General features: G+C 36.3%; 1 protein-coding gene across 1 annotated transcript in view; it reads left to right on the forward strand.

Moving 5' to 3' along the window:
• Positions 1 to 22,267, forward strand: part of LOC102832469 (disintegrin and metalloproteinase domain-containing protein 2-like) — a 145,379-nt gene that overhangs the window by 82,324 nt on the left and 40,788 nt on the right. The window contains exons 11-14 of the mRNA XM_006859990.1: positions 9,882 to 10,018; positions 12,160 to 12,340; positions 19,317 to 19,418; positions 19,525 to 19,720. Of these exons, the coding sequence (XP_006860052.1) occupies positions 9,882 to 10,018; positions 12,160 to 12,340; positions 19,317 to 19,418; positions 19,525 to 19,720 (616 nt within the window). The remainder of the gene's footprint in view (positions 1 to 9,881; positions 10,019 to 12,159; positions 12,341 to 19,316; positions 19,419 to 19,524; positions 19,721 to 22,267) is intronic.

The raw sequence follows: 22,267 nt of genomic DNA on the forward strand, positions 1-22,267 counted from the left end.
GGCTGCTTGGTTTTAAGTGGGTACTGTCTCTTTAAATTTGGAGGAGATCTATGCACATGCACCGAGGGTGGGGCTGGAGTATCGGCCAGCTCAGGCACCCCTATAGTCAACAGAATGGAGGTATGCACACAGCAAGGGACCAACAAAAAGATACCTCTGTAACACCCCCTACCCATTTGGGTATCCAATGTCCAAGTTGCCCATCTCTGTCTACTCTGTCCTCACACCCATTTTTGTCTTTCCTTGTTTTCCTGTCTTTTTTAGACCTTTTCTCTTTTTTTATTTATTATGTTATTGATGTCTTCTTCCCACAACTCTTGTGATTTTCAGTCATTTTTGCCTAATGCTCTATTACATCAAATCTGTTCTTGAGATGGCCTCTAAATTCATGTAATATATATCCAAGCTCATTTATTTGCTGTCATGGACTAGTTAAAATTTTTTTTTTTTAGTTTCAACCTGAACTTGCTTATAAACAATTTATTCTTTATTCCACAGTCAGCTTTATGGCCTTGTTTTGACTGATGATATTGAGCTTCTGCATTGTCTCTTCCCACAGATGCAGTCCATTTGATTCCTGTGCATTCCACTCAGTAAGGTCCACATGTATAGTCAGTCACCTTTTATGTTATTGCAAAAATGTATCTGCAATAAAGAAGTTGTTGATCTTAAAAAATTCTATCTTGTAACCTCCATCATCATTTCTGTAACCAATATTGATTCTTCCTCTTCGCTACCAACTGTCAAATATCATTCACCATAATTATCAGTGTATTGATATGGGCACAAATATGGACATTTTTAAGTTAGTTTGTCATGTAGCTGTCTTCTAGATTTCTTGGCATAAATGAGTAAGTTCCTCCAGTGATGCATAAGTTTGTTGAAATTTTTCAAATAATATTCAGAGCCTTGTTCTTTGTCAATACCATCAGTGTGCATTGGAATTCTCCCTTCAGTACCATTGGCTCATGATCATATGCTACCTCTTGAAATCGTTAAACATAGATCATTTCTTTTTGGTACAATGACTGTGTATTCCTTTCATCTTGTTTTGATGCTTTCTGCATCATTCCACAGAAATAATCTTTCTGTATTGCAAGTTGATGCTTGAAATATTTCCTCAGTTCTTTCAGCTTGAGAAATGCTGAGCATGTTATTCCCTCTTGGTTTTCTAATTCCAAATGTTTGCATATTTCATTATAATATTTGACTTTATGTTCTCAAGATGTCCTTTGAAAATTTCTTTTCAGTTCTTTTACTTCCTCATTTCATCCATTTGCTTTAGTGTCTCTGCTGGAGAGCAAGTTTCATAGTCTTTTCTGCATCTATTTTGGTCTTTTTATTCTTCCTTGTCTTCTTAATGCTTGCTTTTCCTGTATGATATTCATGATATCATCTGACAACTCTTCTAGTTTTCTTGATATAATCTCTAAATTCAGGTAGAATATGCACAGTATCATATTTTGGCTCTCATGGAATTGTTTTAATTTTCTTTATCTTTAGCCTGAACTCGCACATGAGCAACTGATAGTCTGCTCCAGTCTGCCCTTGGCCTTGTTTTGGATGATGGTGTGAAACTTTTACACTGTTTTTTCTCACAAATATAGTCAATTTGATTCCTATGTATTCCATTTGGTAAGGTCTGTGTGTATAGTCACATTTTATGTTGTTTAAAAAAGTTATTTGCAAAATGAAGAAGTCATTGATCTTGCAAAATTCTATAATGTGGTCTCCAGCATCATTTCTATCACCAAAGCCTCATTTTCCAGATACTGATCCATCTTCTTTGTTTCCAACTTTTTTACTCCAGTCACCAGTAATTATCACTACATCTTGATTACATGTTAGATCAATTTCAGACTGAAGAAGTTGGTAGAATACTTTCATTTCATCATCACTGTCTTTAGATTGGTGTGTAAATTTGAATAGTGGTTAGATGGTCTTCCTTGTAGGCATATGGATATTATCCTATCACAAACAGCATTATACTGCAAGATAGACCTTGAAATGTTCTTTTTGATTAATGCAATGCCATTCCTCTCCAATCTGACATTCTTGAAATAATAAACGTTGTGATGGGCAGATTCACAATGGCCAATACCAGTAAATTTCAGCTCAGATATGCCTCAGATATTTATCTCCATGTGTTCCACTTCATTTTTGATAACTTCCAATTTTCCTAGATTCATACTTTATATATTCCATGTTCTAATTCTCAATGGATTTTTCCAGCTGTTTCTCCTCATTTGAGTTTTGCCCCATCAGCAAATGAAAGTCCTGAAGACTATTGCATTCATGTAATCATGGTCAACTCTACTTTTAGGAGACTGCAATTCTCCCATCATATTTTGAGTGTCTTCCAACCTGAGGGGCTCATCTTCAGATGCTATATCTGACAATATTCTGGTACTCTTCATCATGTTTCAATATTCAATATAATGGTGCTATCTGAGACTGTTTCAGTGCTATTCATAAGATTTTCAGTGACTAACCATTGAGAAGTAGTCCATCTCTCCTTCTCCTATATTGTTTTATTATGGAAGTTCAGCTGAAACCCATCCATGGTGGACCATGCTGGTATTCAAAATACTAGTGGCTTAATTTCCAGCATCACAGCAACACACAAGCCATCACAGTGTGACAAACTGATACAGGAGTGGCGGACAAGCAATTAGATCTCTAGGTGCAATCCTCCACTTGACCCTGTGGTCTTAAATTAACACAAGTAGCAATAAAGATTTTTCTCAGATTTTGAGTATTATGCTAAGTTGTTGGTCTAAGAACATTATAAAGTTTAGAGAACAGTATTTATATAAATAATGAATGCTGTTTGCTGGGACTCCAGATCCTCTTACCACATATTGCTCGAGGAACGCTAGCTAGCTGGCTTAGGGAATATGACCATTCCAAAACAAACACACCATCATAGAACAAAATCTGACACACAGAGAACCTGTGTAGGATTTCTGATACTGAATTTTTATGGGAGCAGAGCACCTCATCATTTTCCTGAGGGAATTCAGCCAAATGGGATTAATTGAAAAATCTTCACACCACTACATGTTACCATCAAATTGCTTTTTATTGGGCAAGGATTCTCAGTAGTTCGGTAGATGAGATATAGTTATTTATCTCCATTATGAGATCTAATATAATGAATGATGCAGTCTGCTATTAGCAGCCTCTCAATTGAAAGGACGTTTCCTCAAGTGTGTGGCCTACTTCTGCTCTATCAGACACTCAAGCAAAGCTTGTTTGCTCTCTGCTGGCTTGGTTCTTGTGTTTGGCTTGTCCTCTGGTCTCCAGTTCCTTGAACTTGAACCAGTGGCCTGCTGTATTACCTGCCAATCCTGGGGATCCTCAGCAGCCTGCCTTCTTACCTTGCTGACTTGTCTGACCTATGTGTTTGCCTGCCTATCTATCCTCTGTACTGTCAATCTTGGTTCATCAGCCCTGCAGTTATATGAGTCAGAGCCTGCAGCCTGACATCTGACCCCTAGGTTTGGAACTTGCCCGCCTCTTCAACTGAGTGAGCCATTTGTTGGCTATAATCCTCTCTTTGTATATATGTACATAAGCTTCACTTGAGAACCCAGCATGAACACTTCCAACACCAAAAACAAAGAATCTTGAAAGCATCACATACATGTAACTCATTTTACATAAGAATAAAATTAATAATTGTGTGTGTGCATGTATATGCATCAAGAAGCTTAAGATTTTTGTATTCCACATAAAATTCAATTATTTAAAAGTTGTGACAACCCTTCAAAGTTAAATTTTATGAATATTTTAAAATATATCACAATGAAAATAGATTAAAATATTTTAATTTCAATTGCAAAAGACAAAAAGTTTTCAGGTGTTTTTTTTTTATAAATTTCAAACCCACATTAATTATTGTCACAGAAATATTGAATTACAGAGTATCAAAATTATCAGAAAATATCAACCAAAGAAAAAATGATGTAGCAATATTAATATAAATCAGAAAAATACTCTTTAAGGTAAAAATCAATATGAATTTTAAGAAATTTATTATACATGATTACATTTTTACTGAATAAATATGTACCTAACGCCATCCCCACAAAAATATGTAAAGCAAACCTGAACTTCAGCAGCTGTAGTCACAGCTAATTAATAATAAATTTTTAGAAGAAAAATTCAGAAAATTTGAGAAATATTAATAAGTTTTATTTACAAGACATGTATGGAATCTTGATTCTAAAAAGGGGAGAATTATAAAGACTCATTAAAGGCAAGGTAATCTGTAATAACTTTGCTAATATTATTTGCTCTGTAACAGTGGACAGCAAAGCATAAGGTTGGTTGTTCAAGCCCACCAGCTATTCTAGAAGAAAGATTAACATTTCTGCTCCTGCAAAGATTTACATCCTCAGAAACCCTATAGAAAGTCACTGAGTCAGAACTTACTCAATGGAATTTAACACTAACAACAATAACTATGGAACTCTTCATTTTCTTTGTCATATACTCAGTCACAATCATTCTTTCCCTCTTCTTTTTTTCATTTATGTGGTATTAATCAAAGTACCAACACAAACCTCATGGTACACTCAAATTGATCAATTTGACAAAGAGATGTGGGGACTGTGCACTAGATGGTACTAAAATTAAAACAATTTTCAATTTGTTTGCCATTCTAGGCTTACAGGAGAGGTCAGTCACTTTATGATAGTCTCAGAAATCAAAAGTACAGGCAAACATACAATTGAATCATAGGCACTTTGACATTGTGATAATACTGGATCAAGGCAAAGAAATCCTTTGACATCATCTTTCTAGCTCCTGAATTAGAAAGCAGAATAGAAAATTATTGGAATTTAATTGAGAGAGGAAAATGGACAGTAGCCGAAATATATGCCTAGAAACACATATTGAAGCATATTTATTGAAATGATATTAGATATATTTGGGGAGAAGTACCTGTTTTTTGAAAAAACATATGTAAGAAGGTGCTACAACCATTGCATTTTTGCAAAATAAAAATCATAAAAAGATTTGAATATTGAAAAGCAAGATTAAACAACTATTGAAAGGCAACACTCTTATAATAATTTGTTATAACTGTAATGGAGTTCTGGTTTGCCACTGTAAGATAAGCACTGGACTGCTAATCACAGGGTTGGGTATTCAAAACTACCAGACACTCCTTAAAAACCCTATACAGGGTGGCTATGAGTCAGAACTGACTCTATGGAACCTAACAACAGCAACACAATATGAATTAATTAAAAATAAAATGTGAAAATATACACATTTGTAGAAATTATGTCTCCAAATAACTAAATTATACAAAAACAGTTGGCATGGAACTATACATCAGCACTGGACTTTGAACCACGAGGTCAACAGTACAAACCCACCAGCTGTTCCTTAGAAACCTTACACACGGTCATTAAGAGTTGGAACTGAGTTGATGGCACTTAACAATAGTAACAATTCATGATTTGGCACCAAACACTACTGTACATCTGCATGTCTCTGTAAACCTCTCCATTTTTTGTGAGGACTAAAAGAGCCCACCACAACTTATTTGCCTGTTCACATTACTGTGTTAGCTGTATGCTGAGCAAAATCATCTGAGAAACTGAATTATATGAAGAAGAACATGGCATCAGGATTGGAGGAAGACTCATCAACCTGCAATATGCAGATGATACAACCTTGTTTACTGAAAGCAAAAAGGACTAAAAATACTTACTGATAAAGATCAAAGACTACAGCCTTCAGTATGAGTTGCACCTCAATATAAAGAAAACAAAAATCCTTACCACTGGACCAATAAGTAACATCAGGATACATGGAAATCAAGTTTTCAAAGATTTCATTTTGCTAGGATCAACCATCAACATTCATGGAAGCAGCAGTCAAGAAGTCAAATGACATGTTGCATTATGCAAATCTGCTGCACAAAACCTCTGTGAAGTGCTTAAGAGCAAAGATGTCATTGTGAGGTCTAAGCTGCATATTGAAAATAGCCTCATATGTATGTGAAAGTTGAACAGTGAATAAGGTAGACAATAGAAGAATTTATGCATTTGAGTTATGGTGTAGGAAGAGTATGTTAAAAGTACCATGGACTGCCAAAATAACAAACCAATTGTGTTGGACGAAATACAGTCAGAATGCTCCTTAGAAGCTAGGAGGGCCAGACTACATCTCTCATAATTAGAACATATTATCAGGAGAGACCAGACCCTAGAGAAGACATCAGATTTGGTAAAGTAGAGGGTCAGTGAAAAACAGGATGACCTCCCCCCCCCAATGACATGGACTGGCACAATTGAAGCAGCAATGGTCTGAAGTGTAGCAAGGATTGTGAGATTGGCAGAGGACCAGACAGTGTTTTGTTCTATTGTTCATAAGGTCACTTTGAGTCTGTACAATCTCAAAGGCATCTAACAACAAAGGAGCCCTCCACAACTAATCTGCAAATTCATGTTAATGTGGTGGCTTGTGTGTTGCATGATGCTAAAAGCTACTATTCCACTGGTACTTTATATACAAGTAGCACCCAAAATGGTCAACAGATTTCAACAGAGCTTCCATTTTAAGACAGACTAGGAAGAAGAAGCAGATAACTTCTGAATGGTTAGCCACTGAAAAACATGGATACCATTGACATTGCCTTATATATTGTCAAATTATGAGCCTCTCCACTTGGAAGGCATTCAAAATAAGACTGGGAATGAGCTGCCATCTCAAAGTAGAATTGACTTTAATGACATGGGTGGAGCAAAGCTTTGGGGGCCATCATTTGATGATGGGGCACAACGCAAATTGAGAAGCAGCAGCTGCAAACATCAGTTAGTAATAGGACTATGGAATGTATTAAGTGTGAATGTAGGAAACTTAGAAGTTGTCAGAAACAAAATGGAAAACATAAAGATGGATATTCTAGGCATCCGTGAGCTGAAATGGAAAGGTACTGACCATTTTGAAGTGGACATTCATATGGTGTGACTCCAATTAAAAATAACCGATTCCTGTCCATTTCAGCTCACTAATGCCTAGGATATCAAAGTTTTGAATTGGACAATCATCTGATTTAACTCCGGTAGCTCAGTCATTATGAATCAGGCTGCTAACCTCAAGATCGGCAGTTCGAAACTACCAGATGTTCCACGGGAGAAAGATGAGGCGTTCTGCTCCCGTAAAGATTTACAGCCTCAGAAACCCTGTGTAGGGCTACTATGAGTCGGAACTGACTCCATGATACTTAACAACAACAACAACAACAACAACACTTGTCTATCAGTTTGCCATGATGCATTTGCTTGTATGTTGCTATGATGCTGGAAACTAAGTCAACAGTATTTGAAATATCAGCAGTCACCTTTGGTGGACAGGTTTCAGCAGAGATTCCAGACTAAACAGACTAGGAAAAAGTAGTGCCGGGCTACTTCTGAATGCTTAGCCATGGAAAACCTTATGAAGAGCAGAAGAACATGGTAAGATATAGTGTCCAGAAGATGAAAGCATTATGAATTAAGAGCAGAAGATTGTGATATACAGTAGCAGAAGATGAGCCTCTTAGGTTGGAAGGCATTTCAAATACAACTAGCAAAGAGTTGACCATAATGGAGCAGATAAATGGAGCAGATGGAATGGTTGGATTCATAATTGGCCGAGGAGGTGAACAGATCTCAAGTATACAACAGGAATCTGGATGCAAGCTACATATAGCTCCTGATAGTGGTGGCCTTCCAGAAAGATCTTGTATGTTAACTGGGACACCTGAATCTGTCCAATCAGCAAATGGTTACTGGACCATTGAGAAAGGATGACCAGCCCCTGGATTTCATCATGGTGATGGACCTGGGAATGCAGTTCAAGAGATCATGATTCCAGCTAGCAAGGCTGGATTAGTTAATGGGAAGGGAGGTGAAACTATTAAACTTCAGGAGCAGGCTGGAGTTAAAATGGTTATGATTCAAGAGGGACCTCAGAACATGGGTGCTGACTTCAATTATATTGAATGAGGGATTCCAAGCTGCATTGAAAGCATTGACAAAAAACAAGGCCCCTATAATTAGTGGAATACAAATAGAAAAATTTCAACGAACTGATGTAGTGCTGAAGACACTCACTGTTCTATGCCAAGACATTTGGAATACAGCTACCTGGCCAACCGATTGGAAGAGATCCATATCTGTGTCCATTCCAAAGAAAGGTAAGCAAACAGAATGTGGAAATCATCAAATGATATCATGCAAATAAATTTTTGCTGAACATAATTTGAAAATAATTTCAGTAGTACATCAACAGGGAGTAGCCAAAAATTCAGGTCAGATTCAGAAGAGAGCTTGGAGCTACAGTTATCATTGCTGACATCTGATGAATCTTGGCTGTAAGCAGAGAATGCCAGAAAGGTGTTTACTTGTGCTTGATTATGCAAATGAATTTTACTATTTGGATTATAGAAAATTATGGATAACATTGAGAAAAATGGGAATTCCATAACACTTGCTCATGCTCATAAGAAACCTGTACACATACTAGGAGGTATACTGAATGACTTACGTCAAGAAAGTTGTACATCCAGGTTGTATCCTTTCATTATACTTCAATTTGTATTGTTGCTAAGTGCTGTTAAGTTGGTTCCAACTCATAGCAACACTGTATAGGGTTTCCAAGGAGTTACTGGTGAGTTTGAACCACCGATTTTGTGGCTCAAACTGATACTTCAGTCCAGTGCTTAACCTACAGTGCCAGAAATAATCCAGGAAGCTGGAGTATGTGAAGAAGACCATGGACTCAAGATTTGTGGAAGACTTATTAACAACCTGCAATATACAGATGACCCAATCTTGCCTGCTGAAAGGAAAGAGGACATGAAACACTTACTAAAGAAGATCAAAGACTACAGCCTTCATAACTGGACAAATATGTAACATCATCAAAAAGGAGAAAAAAAATTGAAGTTGTCAAAGAATTCATTTTGCTTGGATCCATAATGAACACTCACGGAAGTAGCAGTTAGAAATCAAATGATGTATTCCATTAGGCAAATCTTGTGGTAAACACCTCTTAGAATATTTAAAGTATCATGTATTGCCAAAAGAACAAACAAATCTTTCTTGGAAGAAATACAGCCAGAATGCTCCTTAAGTGATGAATGAAAGACTCTGTCTCTTGTATTTTGGATATGCTGTCAAGAGGGACCAGTCCCTGGAGAAGTATACTATGCTTTGTAAAATTGAGGGATCAGCAAGAAAGGATATTACTCCCAAGAAGATGGATTGACACAGTGGCAACAACACTGAGCTCAAAACATGACATTGATTGTGAGGATGACTTGGAACTGGGCAGTGTTTCTTTCTATTGTGCATATTGATCCTAGGAGTCAGAACCTACAGGAAAGCACCTTAACAAAAAATAACAACAAAGGAGCCCGGGTATCACTTTATATCTTGCTTATCTAGCAATTTGGCAGTTCAAACTCATCAGCTGCTCTGGGAGATAAAGTTGAGGTTCTCTGCTCTCATAGATTTACAGTCTCAGAAACTCTATATTAGGGTCCCTATGAGTCAGAATCAACTCAATGGCAGTGTTTATTGTTACTTATTAATATTAATAAGCTGTACTGGAAATTTGTTTTCTTGGTCTGATACAATTACCTGAATCTTCCAATTAGATTACCATAAATGTTTAGCTTTTATTTCTTGTAGTCTTATGTTGGTAACTGTAACAATGTGAATTAGGCATACATGGAGGGTCCTTCAATAGATAACATATCAGAATCCTTCATTGCTTTCTATTCTGGGAATTTTAAAGATAATTGCATTATTCTCCAACTAGATAAATTAAATACAAACATGTGCACATGTGTATCTTTATGCTTTTTTTTTCAGCACCCCAAATCTGTAAATCTGGAATCACTTGCAATTATTCTAGCTCAATTACTGTGTCTAAATATGGGAATACCTTATGATGACAGTGACAAATGTCAGTGCCCAAGAACTGTCTGCATAATGAGCCCAGAAGCAGTGTAAGATGCTTTATTTTTAAATTATTTATAAAGTTTTTATGAAGATAATTTTACTTATTTAAGAAGTCTACTTTATGAAAAATAGTTAATAATGCTTGAGTATCAGTTGTGACCAGTGACTCCCAGCTGTAAATATTTATTCGAATGCACATGCTCTGTGTCTATCTCATTATCTCTTATAATCAAATGTTACATTTGTTTTCTCATATCTGGTCTAATCATTCCTTCTCCACTATGACTACTTTCAAATTTATTTTTTATTTTAGTGCCTGATTTGATAGGTCAAATATAGGCATATGATTAATATATTGTTTTTTGTTTGTTTGTTCTTGTTAAGTGCCATCAAGTCAATTCTGTATAGGGTTTCTGAGCAACTGATGGATTTGAAGTTTCAACCTTGCAGTTAGCAGTTCAGTACTTATCCCACAGCACCACACCAGGACTGATTAATATATGTTGTTGTTGTTAGTGCAGTCGAGTTGATTCCGACCCATAGTGACCCTGTATAGGGTTTCCAAGGAGCAGCTGGTGAGCTTGAACCACCAACCTTGTAGTTCAAACAACTTTGCAGGCTCATACAAATATATGGGAATTATTTATTAGTATGACCCCTTCTGGATGAATCCTCTTCATCCTGCATAGACTCAGCCTGATATCTTGGCACCTGCTGATTTCAGAGATGCTTTCAATCAGTTTTACCTTGTCGCATATCACAGAAGACCATTTTCAGTGTCCTTATTGTGTTTCAAAGACCTAATCAATTTGTTTGCTGTTATTTGTCATTGTTCTTAGAGGACAATGTGAAATTTTTCAGAAGTAGAACCAAAGTAGGATTTAAGGAAAACATCATTCAGTCAAAGAATGGAGCCAGTGGGTAAATAAATGTTTTAGCCACTCATCTTTCTGACAGACAGCTCTGTCATTTATTTCCTCTCATTTTCATATGTTTTGAATAATCAAGCCTTATTGCCTGCAGCAGTAAATCATAATACTTCTCTCCCCATTCCCTCACTTCTCATTACACAATCAATTTCTAAAAATACCTACATTAAAGTCCTTATTTGAGATTTCAATTTGAGAGAAACACTTATTATGAAACTTAATTGTCCCAGAAGTGGCTATCGAAAGTAAACCTTTATGAAATGATTATGGAGTTGAATCAATTCTGATGTGAACAAGGAAGTCATTGTCATGAGATGATATAATGCAAGTCCAGGTATTAAATGATACCCTGTTTTTGTATAATTATAACTAATACAATGCAACAAAATTGAAGTCATTCCTGCTAGATTGTTTTGTTATAATTAGGAAATCTCTGGCACTTATGAATAGGAGGTTTGCAATGCTGATTTCTAGGATTCAGTTGCAACTCATATTGGGCTACTTGGAGCTTATATAGGTGAATGTTTGACCATGAAACAGTGACTATTACTGAATTTTAGTATCTTTAACATAATTTGGATATTTTCAGATCCATGGAATTTTAAGATTAAGTGGGCACAGAAGTAATCTATTCAATAACAAATAACAATATGTGTAATGATCTAGAGAAGGCTCTGATATCACAAGAAATAGGATGAATAAGGATTGTAGGTCATACCAGTGACTTCATGAGTGTTTCCTAAGCTTTGCTGATAGAGGAAGGAAAGCCTCAACTTGTTTCAATAACAGATTTGCTTATTATGTTAATTATAATAATTTTTTAAAAGTCATTGTTGACATATCAGTGCCCAATTAGATTTAAGCATAAAAGACAACTCTGTTCAGTGTCCCAGTGAACAGAGTTCCAAAGCAATACATTCTATTTTTTACCTTTTATGGAACAAGAATTCAGAGATTGGCATCTACAAACATCCTACTCAGTGACAAGTGATTTTTGCATTATCTTTTCCCTGAGGGATGGATTTGAAACTCTGATCTTTCAATCAGCAGTCCAACATTTTACCCACTCTGCCCTCTGGATTCCATTTTAATATAAAGTCTATTATAGTTAACATCTTATATGTAACAAGATGGAAGTTTGGCACTAAAATTGAACATTTGTTCTGTTATGAAATGCTTTCAAATAGATTTGCTCCAGACAAAGACAGTTTAAAAAAATAATTCTTACATAAAAATGTTGAAGTATTATGTATTTTTAGTCATTCCAGTGGTATGAAGATATTTAGTAACTGCAGCATGGAAGATTTTGAACATTTTATTTCAAATCCTAAATCCCAGTGTCTTAAAAATCAGCCATATTTAGATCTATCCTACAAGGCTGCCGCTTGTGGTAATGGAAAAGTGGAAGAGGGAGAACAGTGTGACTGTGGAACTGAGCAGGTTAGTAATAAACTGGCAGAATAAAACATTAGTTATATTTTACAGGATTTCAGTGATATTATCTTTAATTTATCAAATGCTGTTTCATATATTTAGGAAAGCCTGTAGAGATTATATCAAATTAATGAGTGCACTTATATATTAGTATATGGGTTCAGTGATTTGTAGATTATCCATACAAGTACTTTTCAAAGTCATAAAACTTTATTACTGAATTTACATACATTATCTTGTGCATTTTCTACTCTGGTATCTCTTTTAAAGCTATGACCAGTCTTTTGGAAAAAAAATTGATATAAATCTTTCACAATAGGACATGAAAGAAATAGAAGTCTTGCTAGTGACTTTTGACTATTTTAACCCAGGTCAATATGTAGGTCAAACAGACTTGGAGCATACATGATCAGGCAAAGCCAGTTTTTCAACATATTGAAATTATTTTAAAACTGTTACCTCAGAAAGTAGAAAAACTAAAGATAATGGAATGCAATGAAAGAGAAAGGCATTGGGATTCTGAGTGAGTGGTATTCCCTACTGCAATCATTCATGTCTACCTTCACCAACACAGAAATTATAACTCTAGATACCTAGATGGGTAATATGTTCTTAGGGATTTATTTTCACAATCACCTACTTTTCTTTTTTTATTGTTGTTATTGTGTCTCACTTATTAAGTTGGTAAATAATCTTAAATTTTCCATGAAAAATTAATGACTAAAACTTAGCTCCAATAAGTTTTATAATTGAGTCCCTTCTTCAGTAGTATATCTTTTTGCCCTGGAATCCCACATACAAGGCAATAGCAAAATTATTTAGCAGAATCATTATGGAAATATTACAGGTCCAGTGTAGAACAGTGAGTACCTTGTTATAATTCATATTAAGGCTAATGAAATCCACAAAATACTTTTGTAGAACTTGTTAATATTTTTGTCAAGTAACCTTATTTCAAAGTCCTAGGAATTTAGAAAATGTTAAAATGTTTGTATTTGTATATACGTCCATGAATATATTGTGTCTTCAGTGGTCTCCTCAGTATCTGTTACCTTTATAAGCCCTCATAATAGACAGTTGTAATGAAGATATATGAGGTACAAATGAATTATACCAGTGTCACGAAGGAGGGAGATCTGGCAGCTACAGGGACAGATAAAGAATACACACAAAGACGCAATGAGAGAGAACAAAAAACACCTAGGAACCATAGTAGATGCGACACTGGCAGGTGGACTCTGGACTACCGGCATCGTGGCCCCTGCAGACAGTAAAGCACCGCCCTGCAAACCTTAACGCATGCCTTGCCAGCTGTAACGCCTCGCATGCCAGTCGTAATGCATGGCCTGCAAGCCATAACGCATGCAGGCTTGGGTCCGCGCCTCCATTTTATTTCGGGGAGGAGCTTTACACAAAGGAAGGCAGGGTTTGTTAAGAAGGGTTACAGAAGTGAAATGTGATTAATGGTTCAACACAGAACACAAGGATTTACAGGAATCAAATTCTAGAACATACATCACAAATTGTCTTGATAATCTAACACTCTTAATTTTCCAGAAATTCAAGCAAATTACTATATGGTACTTTTCAGGTTCGAATCCCAGGGCAGCAACTCGGTTTCTCCAGGCTAATTAACATACCTATAGCACCTAATCTCTAATGGGGGAAGGTGAAAAGGATTGGGAGGAGTCCCGCTGTGTTGGCTGCCTGACTGAGATTTGCATGAGAAAGCAAGACACCTAGCTGAATGGTTTTGCACCTGGGGGCTATCCGAGCAGGCAGACACCTATTATTCTTAGGACAAAACCCCGGACTAAGCCTTGGGGAAACTTGACTTTTGAAACTTCCCAGTAAACTTGTTTTTGGAGCTTTTTACAGCCTCGGCTTTAGGAGCAGTTTTTTGTTTTAATATTTGTCCATGAGTATCAAGGGTTCATGTATACGTTAATATCAAACATAACTGAATAATTTGATAAAGAACAGTTTCGACGAGCTTGCCCCATGGCCAGAATCTGTTCCTCAGAGAGATTTGTTCTTAGAACCTTACACACTGCTAACACAGTGGAGACATTAAGGGGAGGCACATTAAGAAACCATTTTCTCAGAGGCTGCAATTATAGGGGTTCGAAGCATAGAGTGAATTAAGAGAACTAAAGAGAATTATACAGAGCTGGCCCCACAGTGAGTTCATAAAAGCCAATGACCTGGGACATCCGGAGGTTACTTCCTTGGGCCCCCAGGGTCTCTGGCCAGCAGGTCGGAGTGCGGTCCCGTGCTGGAATTTTCGTTCATGACACTGGTCCTCAGCACCCCAATACCTGAGGTCTGTAACATACCAGAAAGAGTATAATAAAATATGAGTGAATGACAGAAAGAGACAATTTCAGTCATGACCAGAAATAATGTTTTCTTCTACCCCTTGATTATTAAAGAATTAGAAATGAAATAAACCTCCAACATGCCATAGAAAGTACAGAAAGTACAGATTTATTGAAATATAGTATATTCATAATGTGTCACTTGAATAGAACTGCTAAATCATAACTTCTGTTTATATTCAAGTGGCTCATTTTTAGCAATCTTCTTGATGTCTCTGTCTTTTATTTTCAGTTTATTGTATTTTTCTAAAGATTTATAAAGGAAATTAGTTCCCATTTTACAATATTTACACAAATTGTTCAATGATGTCAGTTACATTTTTCAAATATGCCAATATTCCCATTCATTACATTCTGTTTCCTACTTTAGTTCCCCTGCTTTCTACTATCTTCTCATATTTGCTTTAGAGTGATTGTTGATTTTTCGGTCTCATATAAATGAATTTTTGTTAGCATTTCATACTCACAAGTAGGGTCCTTCATTTTGTGTGTTGTTGTTTTTAGGTGCCATCAAGTCAGTACCGACTCATAGTGACCTTATGTTGCTGTTGTTTTCAAGTGCCGTCGAGTCGGTTCTGACCCATAGCAACCCTGTACAGGGTTTCCGAGGCTGCAAATCCTTATGGGAGCAGAAAGCCTCATCTTTCTCCCATGGAGCAGCTGGTAGTTTCAAACTGCTAAACTTGAGGTTCACAGCCCGATTCATATACAACAACAAAAAAACACTGTCTGGTCCCACACCAACCTCACAATCATTGCTACATTTGAGCCCATTACTGTGTCAGTCCATCTCGTTGAGGGTCTTCCTCTTTTTCACTGAACTTCCACTTTACCAAGCATGATGTCTTTCTCCAGGAATCAGATCCTCCTAATAATACGTCTGAAGTATGAGAAATGAAGTCTGGTCATCCAGGTTTCTAAGGAGCATTCTGGCTATACTTCTTCCAACAGAGATTTGTTTGTTCTGGCAGTCCATGGTACTTTTAATATTCTCTTCCAACACCATAAATCAAATGCAACAATTCTTCTATGGTCTTTATTAATTGTCCATCTTTCACATGCATATGAGATTATTGAACATACACCATGGCTTGGGTCAGGTACACTTAGTCCTCAGACTGACATCTTTGCTCTTGAACTTTAAAGAGATCTTGTGCAGCAGATTTGCCTAATGCAATACACCATTTGATTTCTTCACTACTGTTTCTGTGAGTGTTGATTGCTGATCTGAGCAAAATGAGGTCTTTGAAAACATCAGTCTTTACTCCATTTGTTTTTTGTTGTTACGTGTTGTTGCATCAGTTCCTACTCATAATGACTCTCTATAGGGTTTCCGAGGAACCACTGATCTCGGGGTTCAAACCAACCTAATGGTTTATAGCTTATTCTATAGTGCCACTATTTATTGTTCCAGTAGTGTGGATTTTTGTTTTATTTACATTGAAGTGCAACCCATACCAAAGAGTATGGTCTTTGATCTTCATCAGTAAGTACTTTAAGTATTCTCCACTTTCATCAAGCAAAACTGTATCATGTGCATACAGTAGATTATTAATGAGTCTTACTCAAATCTTGATGCCATGTTATTCTTCATATAATCCAATCTCTCAAATTCTTTGCTTAGCATACATATAGATTGAGTATGGTAAGAGAATAAAATACCTTTCCAAATTTTAAATCATTCAGTATTTCCTGGTTCTATTTGAACTACTACCCCTTGGTCTATGTACAGATTTCTCGTGAGCACAATTAAGTGTTCTGGAATACTCATTCTCCACAATGTCGTCCATAGTTTGTCATGATCCACACTATCAAAAGCCTTTGTGTAGTTAATAAAGCCCAGGTAAACATCTTTCTGGTATTCTGTGGTTTCAGGCAAGGTCCATCTGACATCATCAGTGATAGCCCTTTTTCCATGTCCTCTTATGGACTGAACCTGTAGCAACTCCTTGTCAATGTTCTTCTGTAGCCATTTTTGAATTCTCTTTTAGCAAAATTTTATTTGTGTGCAATATTAATTATATTATCCAATGATTTCCATATTCTCTTGAGTCACCTCTCTTTGGAATGAACACAAATATGGACTCTTCCAATTATATGGCTCCATGGCCTTCTTCCAAATTTATGGCATAGATGGGTGAATGTCTCCAGTGCTGCATTATTTGTTGACATATTTCAATTTGTATTCTATAAGTTCCCAGAGTCTTTGCCAATGACTTCATTGCAACTTGGAATTCTTCCTTAAGTATCATTGGCTCTTGACAATATGCTACATCTTGAAATGACTGAATATCGACTATTTCTTTTTGACACAGCACTGTGTACTCTTTCCTTCTTCTTTTGATGCTTTCTGCATCATTAAATAATTTGACCATGTTGTTGTTGTTGTTAAGTACTGTGGAGTCAGTTCCAACTCATAATGACCCTGCACAGGGTTTCTGAGGCTGTAAATCTTTACAGAAGTAGAACACCTCATCTTTCTCCTGTGGAACCGCTGATAGTTTTGAACTGCTTACCTTGAGTTGGCAGCCCGACTCGTAACCACTACGCTACCAGAGCCACATTGCAAGTAAAGGCTTGAGTTTCAGTTCCTTCAGCTTGAGAAATGCTAAGCATCTTCTTCCCTTTTGGTTTTCTAACTCCAAATCTTTGCACATTTTACTATAAGATTTCACTTTGTCTTCTTGAGTCCTGGTGTGTTACTGTTGGATAAAGCACTGGACTGCAAGGTTGGTTTGAACCACAAGGTTGGGAGTTGGAACTCATCAGCTGCTTCTTGGAAACCCTATACAGGGTCACAATAAGTCGCTACCAATTGAAATGGCACTTAACAACATTCAGTTCTTTTATCTCCTTATTTCTTCCAATTGCTTTAGCATTTCTATTCTGGAGGGCAAGTTTCAGAGTCTCTTCTGACCTCCATTTTGGGTTTTTATTTCTTCTTATTCTTTCATTTCTTATAAGTAATCTATTGCTTTCATTTTTAATTATGTTCTTGATGTCATTCTACAACATTTCTGGTCTTCCGTCATTAGTGTCAAATGCAGACTGATATCTATTCTTGAAATGATCTCTAAATTCAGGTGGGATATGTTCATGGTCATATTTTGGCTCTTGAAAATTTGTTTTAATTTCTTTCAGCTGGAGCCTGAACTTGCATGTGAGCAATTTCAACAGTCTGCCCCTTTTCTTGTTTGGCTGATGATATGGCACTTTTCCATTCTCTCTTTTCACAGATATAGTCTATTTGATTTCTGTGTACTCCATCTGGTGAAGTCCATGTGTATAGTTGTCTTTTATATTGTTTAAAAAAGCATTTGCTAGGAAGAAGTCAATGATCTTGCAAAATTCTATCATGCAATCTCCAGCATCATTTCTAGGCCATATTTTCCAATGACTGATCCTTCCTCTTTGTTCCCAACCTTTGCATTCCAATAGCCAGTAATTATCAATGCATCTTGAGTACATGTTTGAGCAGTTTCAGACTGTTAAGAAGTTGGTAGAATTCTTTGATTTTATCATCACTAGCTTTATTGGTTGGTGCATAAATTTGAATAATAGTTTTATTAACTGTTCTTCCTTATAGGTGAATGGATATCATCCTATCACAGACAGATCTTGAGATTTTTTTTTTTTTATGATAAGTGCCTTTAAATTTGTCATTCCTAGCATAGTAAATCATGTGATTGTCAGATTCAAAATAGCCAATACCAGTCCATTTCAGCTCACTAATGCCTAGGATGGAGTGTGGTAATGTGGGTTAATGCACTGGACTGCCAAGTTGATTTGAACCACAAGGTCGATGGTTCAAGCTCACCAAATACTCCTTGGAAACCCTATGTAGTGTCACTATGGATTGGAACTGACCCTAAGGCTTTTAACAAAAACAATGCCTGGGATATCAAAATTTATATATTCCATTTCATTTTTGACAACTTCTAATTTTCTTTATTCATCCTTTGTACATTTCATGTTCTGATTATTAATAGATATTACTGTTGTTTCTCCTCATTTTGAGTTATTCACATCAGCAAATCAGGATCTTGAAAACTTTACTCCAATTATGTTATCACAGCCATCTCTACTTCGTGGCAGCAGCTCTTACCCAGTCGTATTTTGAGTGCCTTCCCCACTAAGAGGCTCATTTTCTGGCTCTGTGTCTGATAATATTCTGTTGCTTTTTATTATGTTTCAACAGTCAATATTCTGGTGCCATCTGACAGTGTTCCACTGCTATTCATAAGGTTTTCTGTGACGATATATTTGGAAGTAGATTGTCTCTTCTTCTTACTGGTTTCTATTTGTCTAGATGCTCAACTGAAACTTGTCCACCATGGGTGACCCTGCTGACATTTAAAATATCTCAGAAAATCTTACTACCAATTTAGACAAACTTACTCTAAGGATGTAAAGAACACTGGGTGTAGCATATAATCAACTTCACCAATGAAAAAATGAGTTAGTCATGGGCTTTGTTTCTTATGTTTTCTGCATGTAATTTAAGCATGTATCTTAAGTTACAGTACAATAGAATGTATTGTTCTCACTAAAATATCTATTCAAGAAAAAAATTAGAAAATACTTCAAACTATTTTGTGTTTCAGGAGTGTGCTTCTTCTGAGTTACAGAAATGCTGCAATCCTCAGAACTGTACACTGACAGCAGAGTCAGACTGTGGTTTCGGAGAGTGCTGTGCAGATTGTAAGGTAAGAGCTATTTCTATATAAAGCACATTAAGTAAAGTTATCAATCTTGTCATACTTATATTTCCGCAGTCTAATTTACTCAATATAATTTGCTCTACTCTATTAGATCGTGGCTAAAGGGGCAGTGTGTAGATCTGCCGTCGATGAATGTGATCTCTGTGAATATTGCAATGGAACATCTGCAATATGTCAAGAAGACTTGTTCATTCAGAATGGACATGCATGTGGAGAAAACAAATGGATCTGTCTGAATGGAAAATGTATGGATGGGACAAAACAATGTATTAATACTTTTGGTGAAGGTATTTATTCTAATTTGATTTTTGTAAGTGTTTTTCTGAGCATACAAAAGAACAATAAATGTAAATATAGGACTTCAATTTCTTCTTAGTAATGTGATATTAGGAATACTAGTGTAGAACTGTGGGATAGGCACCGATCACAAGGTTGGTTTGAATTGCAAGGTTCATGGTTCAAATTCACCAGCTGCTCCTCAGAAACCTTATACAGGGTCACTATGAGTTGGAACCAACTTGATGGCACTTAACAACAAAAACAATGATAGTTAGCATTTCTTCATGTGTTTGTTGGCTGCCTATCTTCTTTAAGGAAATGCCTGTTATATAATCAGCCTGCCTTTGTTATTGTAGATGAGGTATTGAGATTTTCTACAAATTTTAGAGATTATCCCCTTGTCCAATATATAACTTAAAATTTCAGTCTGTTTGTTGGGTTCTCTTTGTAGTCTTTTGGTGAAATACTTTCTTTTATTACACATAAGTATCTAACTTTTAAGAAGCTCCAATAATCTAGTCAGTCTTCTGCTGCTTGTGTGTTTTTATGTACATTTGATAGTGTATTTTTTGCCCTCTATTAGGGTACCTAAGTTTATCCCAGGTGTGGTGCTGTAGGATAAACATCAAACTGCTAACCAAAAGGTTGACTGTTCAAATTCACCAGCCACTCCTTGGAAACACTGTATACATGCATAGAGTTACTATGAAACAGGACTAACTCTACAGCACATAACAAGTTTGTACCTAGTTTTCCTTTGGTATCCTATATAATTTTAGGTTTTATATTTAACTCTTTGTTCCATGTTGTATTTATTTTTGTATATGGTATGATATATGGGCACTGTTTTATTTTTCTGCAAATTGATATACAGTTTTGATAGCAACATTTGTTTAAAAGACTATCTCTTCACCGTGGAATGAGTTTAAGCCCTTTGTCAAAGATCAGCTACCCATAAGTAGATGAATTTACTTCTGAATTCTGAACTGTGTTCCATTGCTCTGTGTGTTTGTCATTGTACTAATACCAGGTTGTTTTGACTACTATGGCTTTGTAGTAGTAGGCTTGGAGATTGGTAAGTGTATGACTTCCCACTTTGATACTCTTTTGTTTTGCTTTGCTTATCTTTGTCTCATTTTCAATACAAAAATATTTATTAGTTTGTCCATTTAATTAAAGAATGATGTTGTAATCTGAGTCAGGAATACATTATATCTGTAGATTACTATGGGTAATATTGACTACCACACTGTTACTTCTTAACCATGAGAAAAGTATATTCTTCCATTTATGTAGCTCTCATTTAGTTTCCTGTAGTAGTTTTGTGAGTGTGTAATTTTCATTGCATAGGTTTTTTTTTGTTTTTGTTTTTGTTTTCTAGTTATATTTATTCCTATTTCATCTTTTGGGTAGCTATTGTGTAAATAGTGTTTTCTTCAATTTAGAGTGACATATATTTTTTTTTAACTTAAAAATTGCTCCACTGTTTTTCACCTACAGTTATTGCTTTAAAAGGGCTTTTTGTGTGTGTGGGGAGGGTGGGTGGGTGGAGTAGAGTGGGTGGATTCTAAAGGATGTTATTGTAAAGATGCTCAAATAGTCCATATATTCTTTTGTTAACTATATCAGGTGGGGGATTAATAACTCAGAAATTATATGTGTTGAAGTTAGAGTCGCTATAAAGTCCAGTCTATATCATGATTAAAGGAGAAAAATTGGATCACAAAATTAATACCAAGGGAAACAACAGCCAAAAGAAATCATATGGAAGATAGCAGCTAGCATGGAGATGCAGTGAGGATCAGCATCAGAAATATCACAGAATACCAGGCAAAGCAGATTCAGGGCAGAGCTCCAAAATTTGGAATCACATAGATAGGAATATTTAAAAGGCTTGAAGGCTTATAACTAGTGGAACTTGTAGCAAAATAAGAAATCGTGTACTTTTTAATCTGGCTGGCTCAGCAGCCAGGAGCCATCAACTTGGGAGAGACCAAATGGCAAGACCAACCAGGGGAGCAGACACACCATGGAAAAATGCTGCGGGAACCTCAGAGAAAAGGTGGACAGTACACTTTGTTAGTTTTGCTTTGTTCTGATATTCTTTTTTGTTTTGTTTTGTTCATTGGTCCCCACTGTTTATGCATCTCCATTCTGATGACTAGAGGGGGTGCCTGAGCGAGTAGACAATCCCCACCCTCACCACTTGTGGGTTCTTCTGCCATCCATGCACACAGATACTCTCAGCCCAAGAACTGGCACTGAACTGTATTTTTTTTAATACAGAAAAGCCAGAATAAGGGGCATGAAGCGGGAAAGAGAATTTGTAAACAAAATGGGCTGCAAATTAAATCCTGAAGTACAGCATAACAACCAACACTGGCATCTTGAAATCTTTCAGGCAGCTTTGAAGGCAAGAAGCTGAAAGAAGACATTAAAGTCATACTCGTATTATTGTTGTTATGTGCCATGGAGTCCGTTCTGACTCATAGTGACCCAGTACAGGGTTTGTGAGGCTGTAAATCTTTACGGGAGCAGAAAGCCTCATCTTTCAC

Source organism: Chrysochloris asiatica, unplaced genomic scaffold (assembly GCF_000296735.1).
Source record: "Chrysochloris asiatica unplaced genomic scaffold, ChrAsi1.0 scaffold00035, whole genome shotgun sequence".
Taxonomy (NCBI): Eukaryota; Metazoa; Chordata; class Mammalia; order Afrosoricida; family Chrysochloridae; genus Chrysochloris; species Chrysochloris asiatica.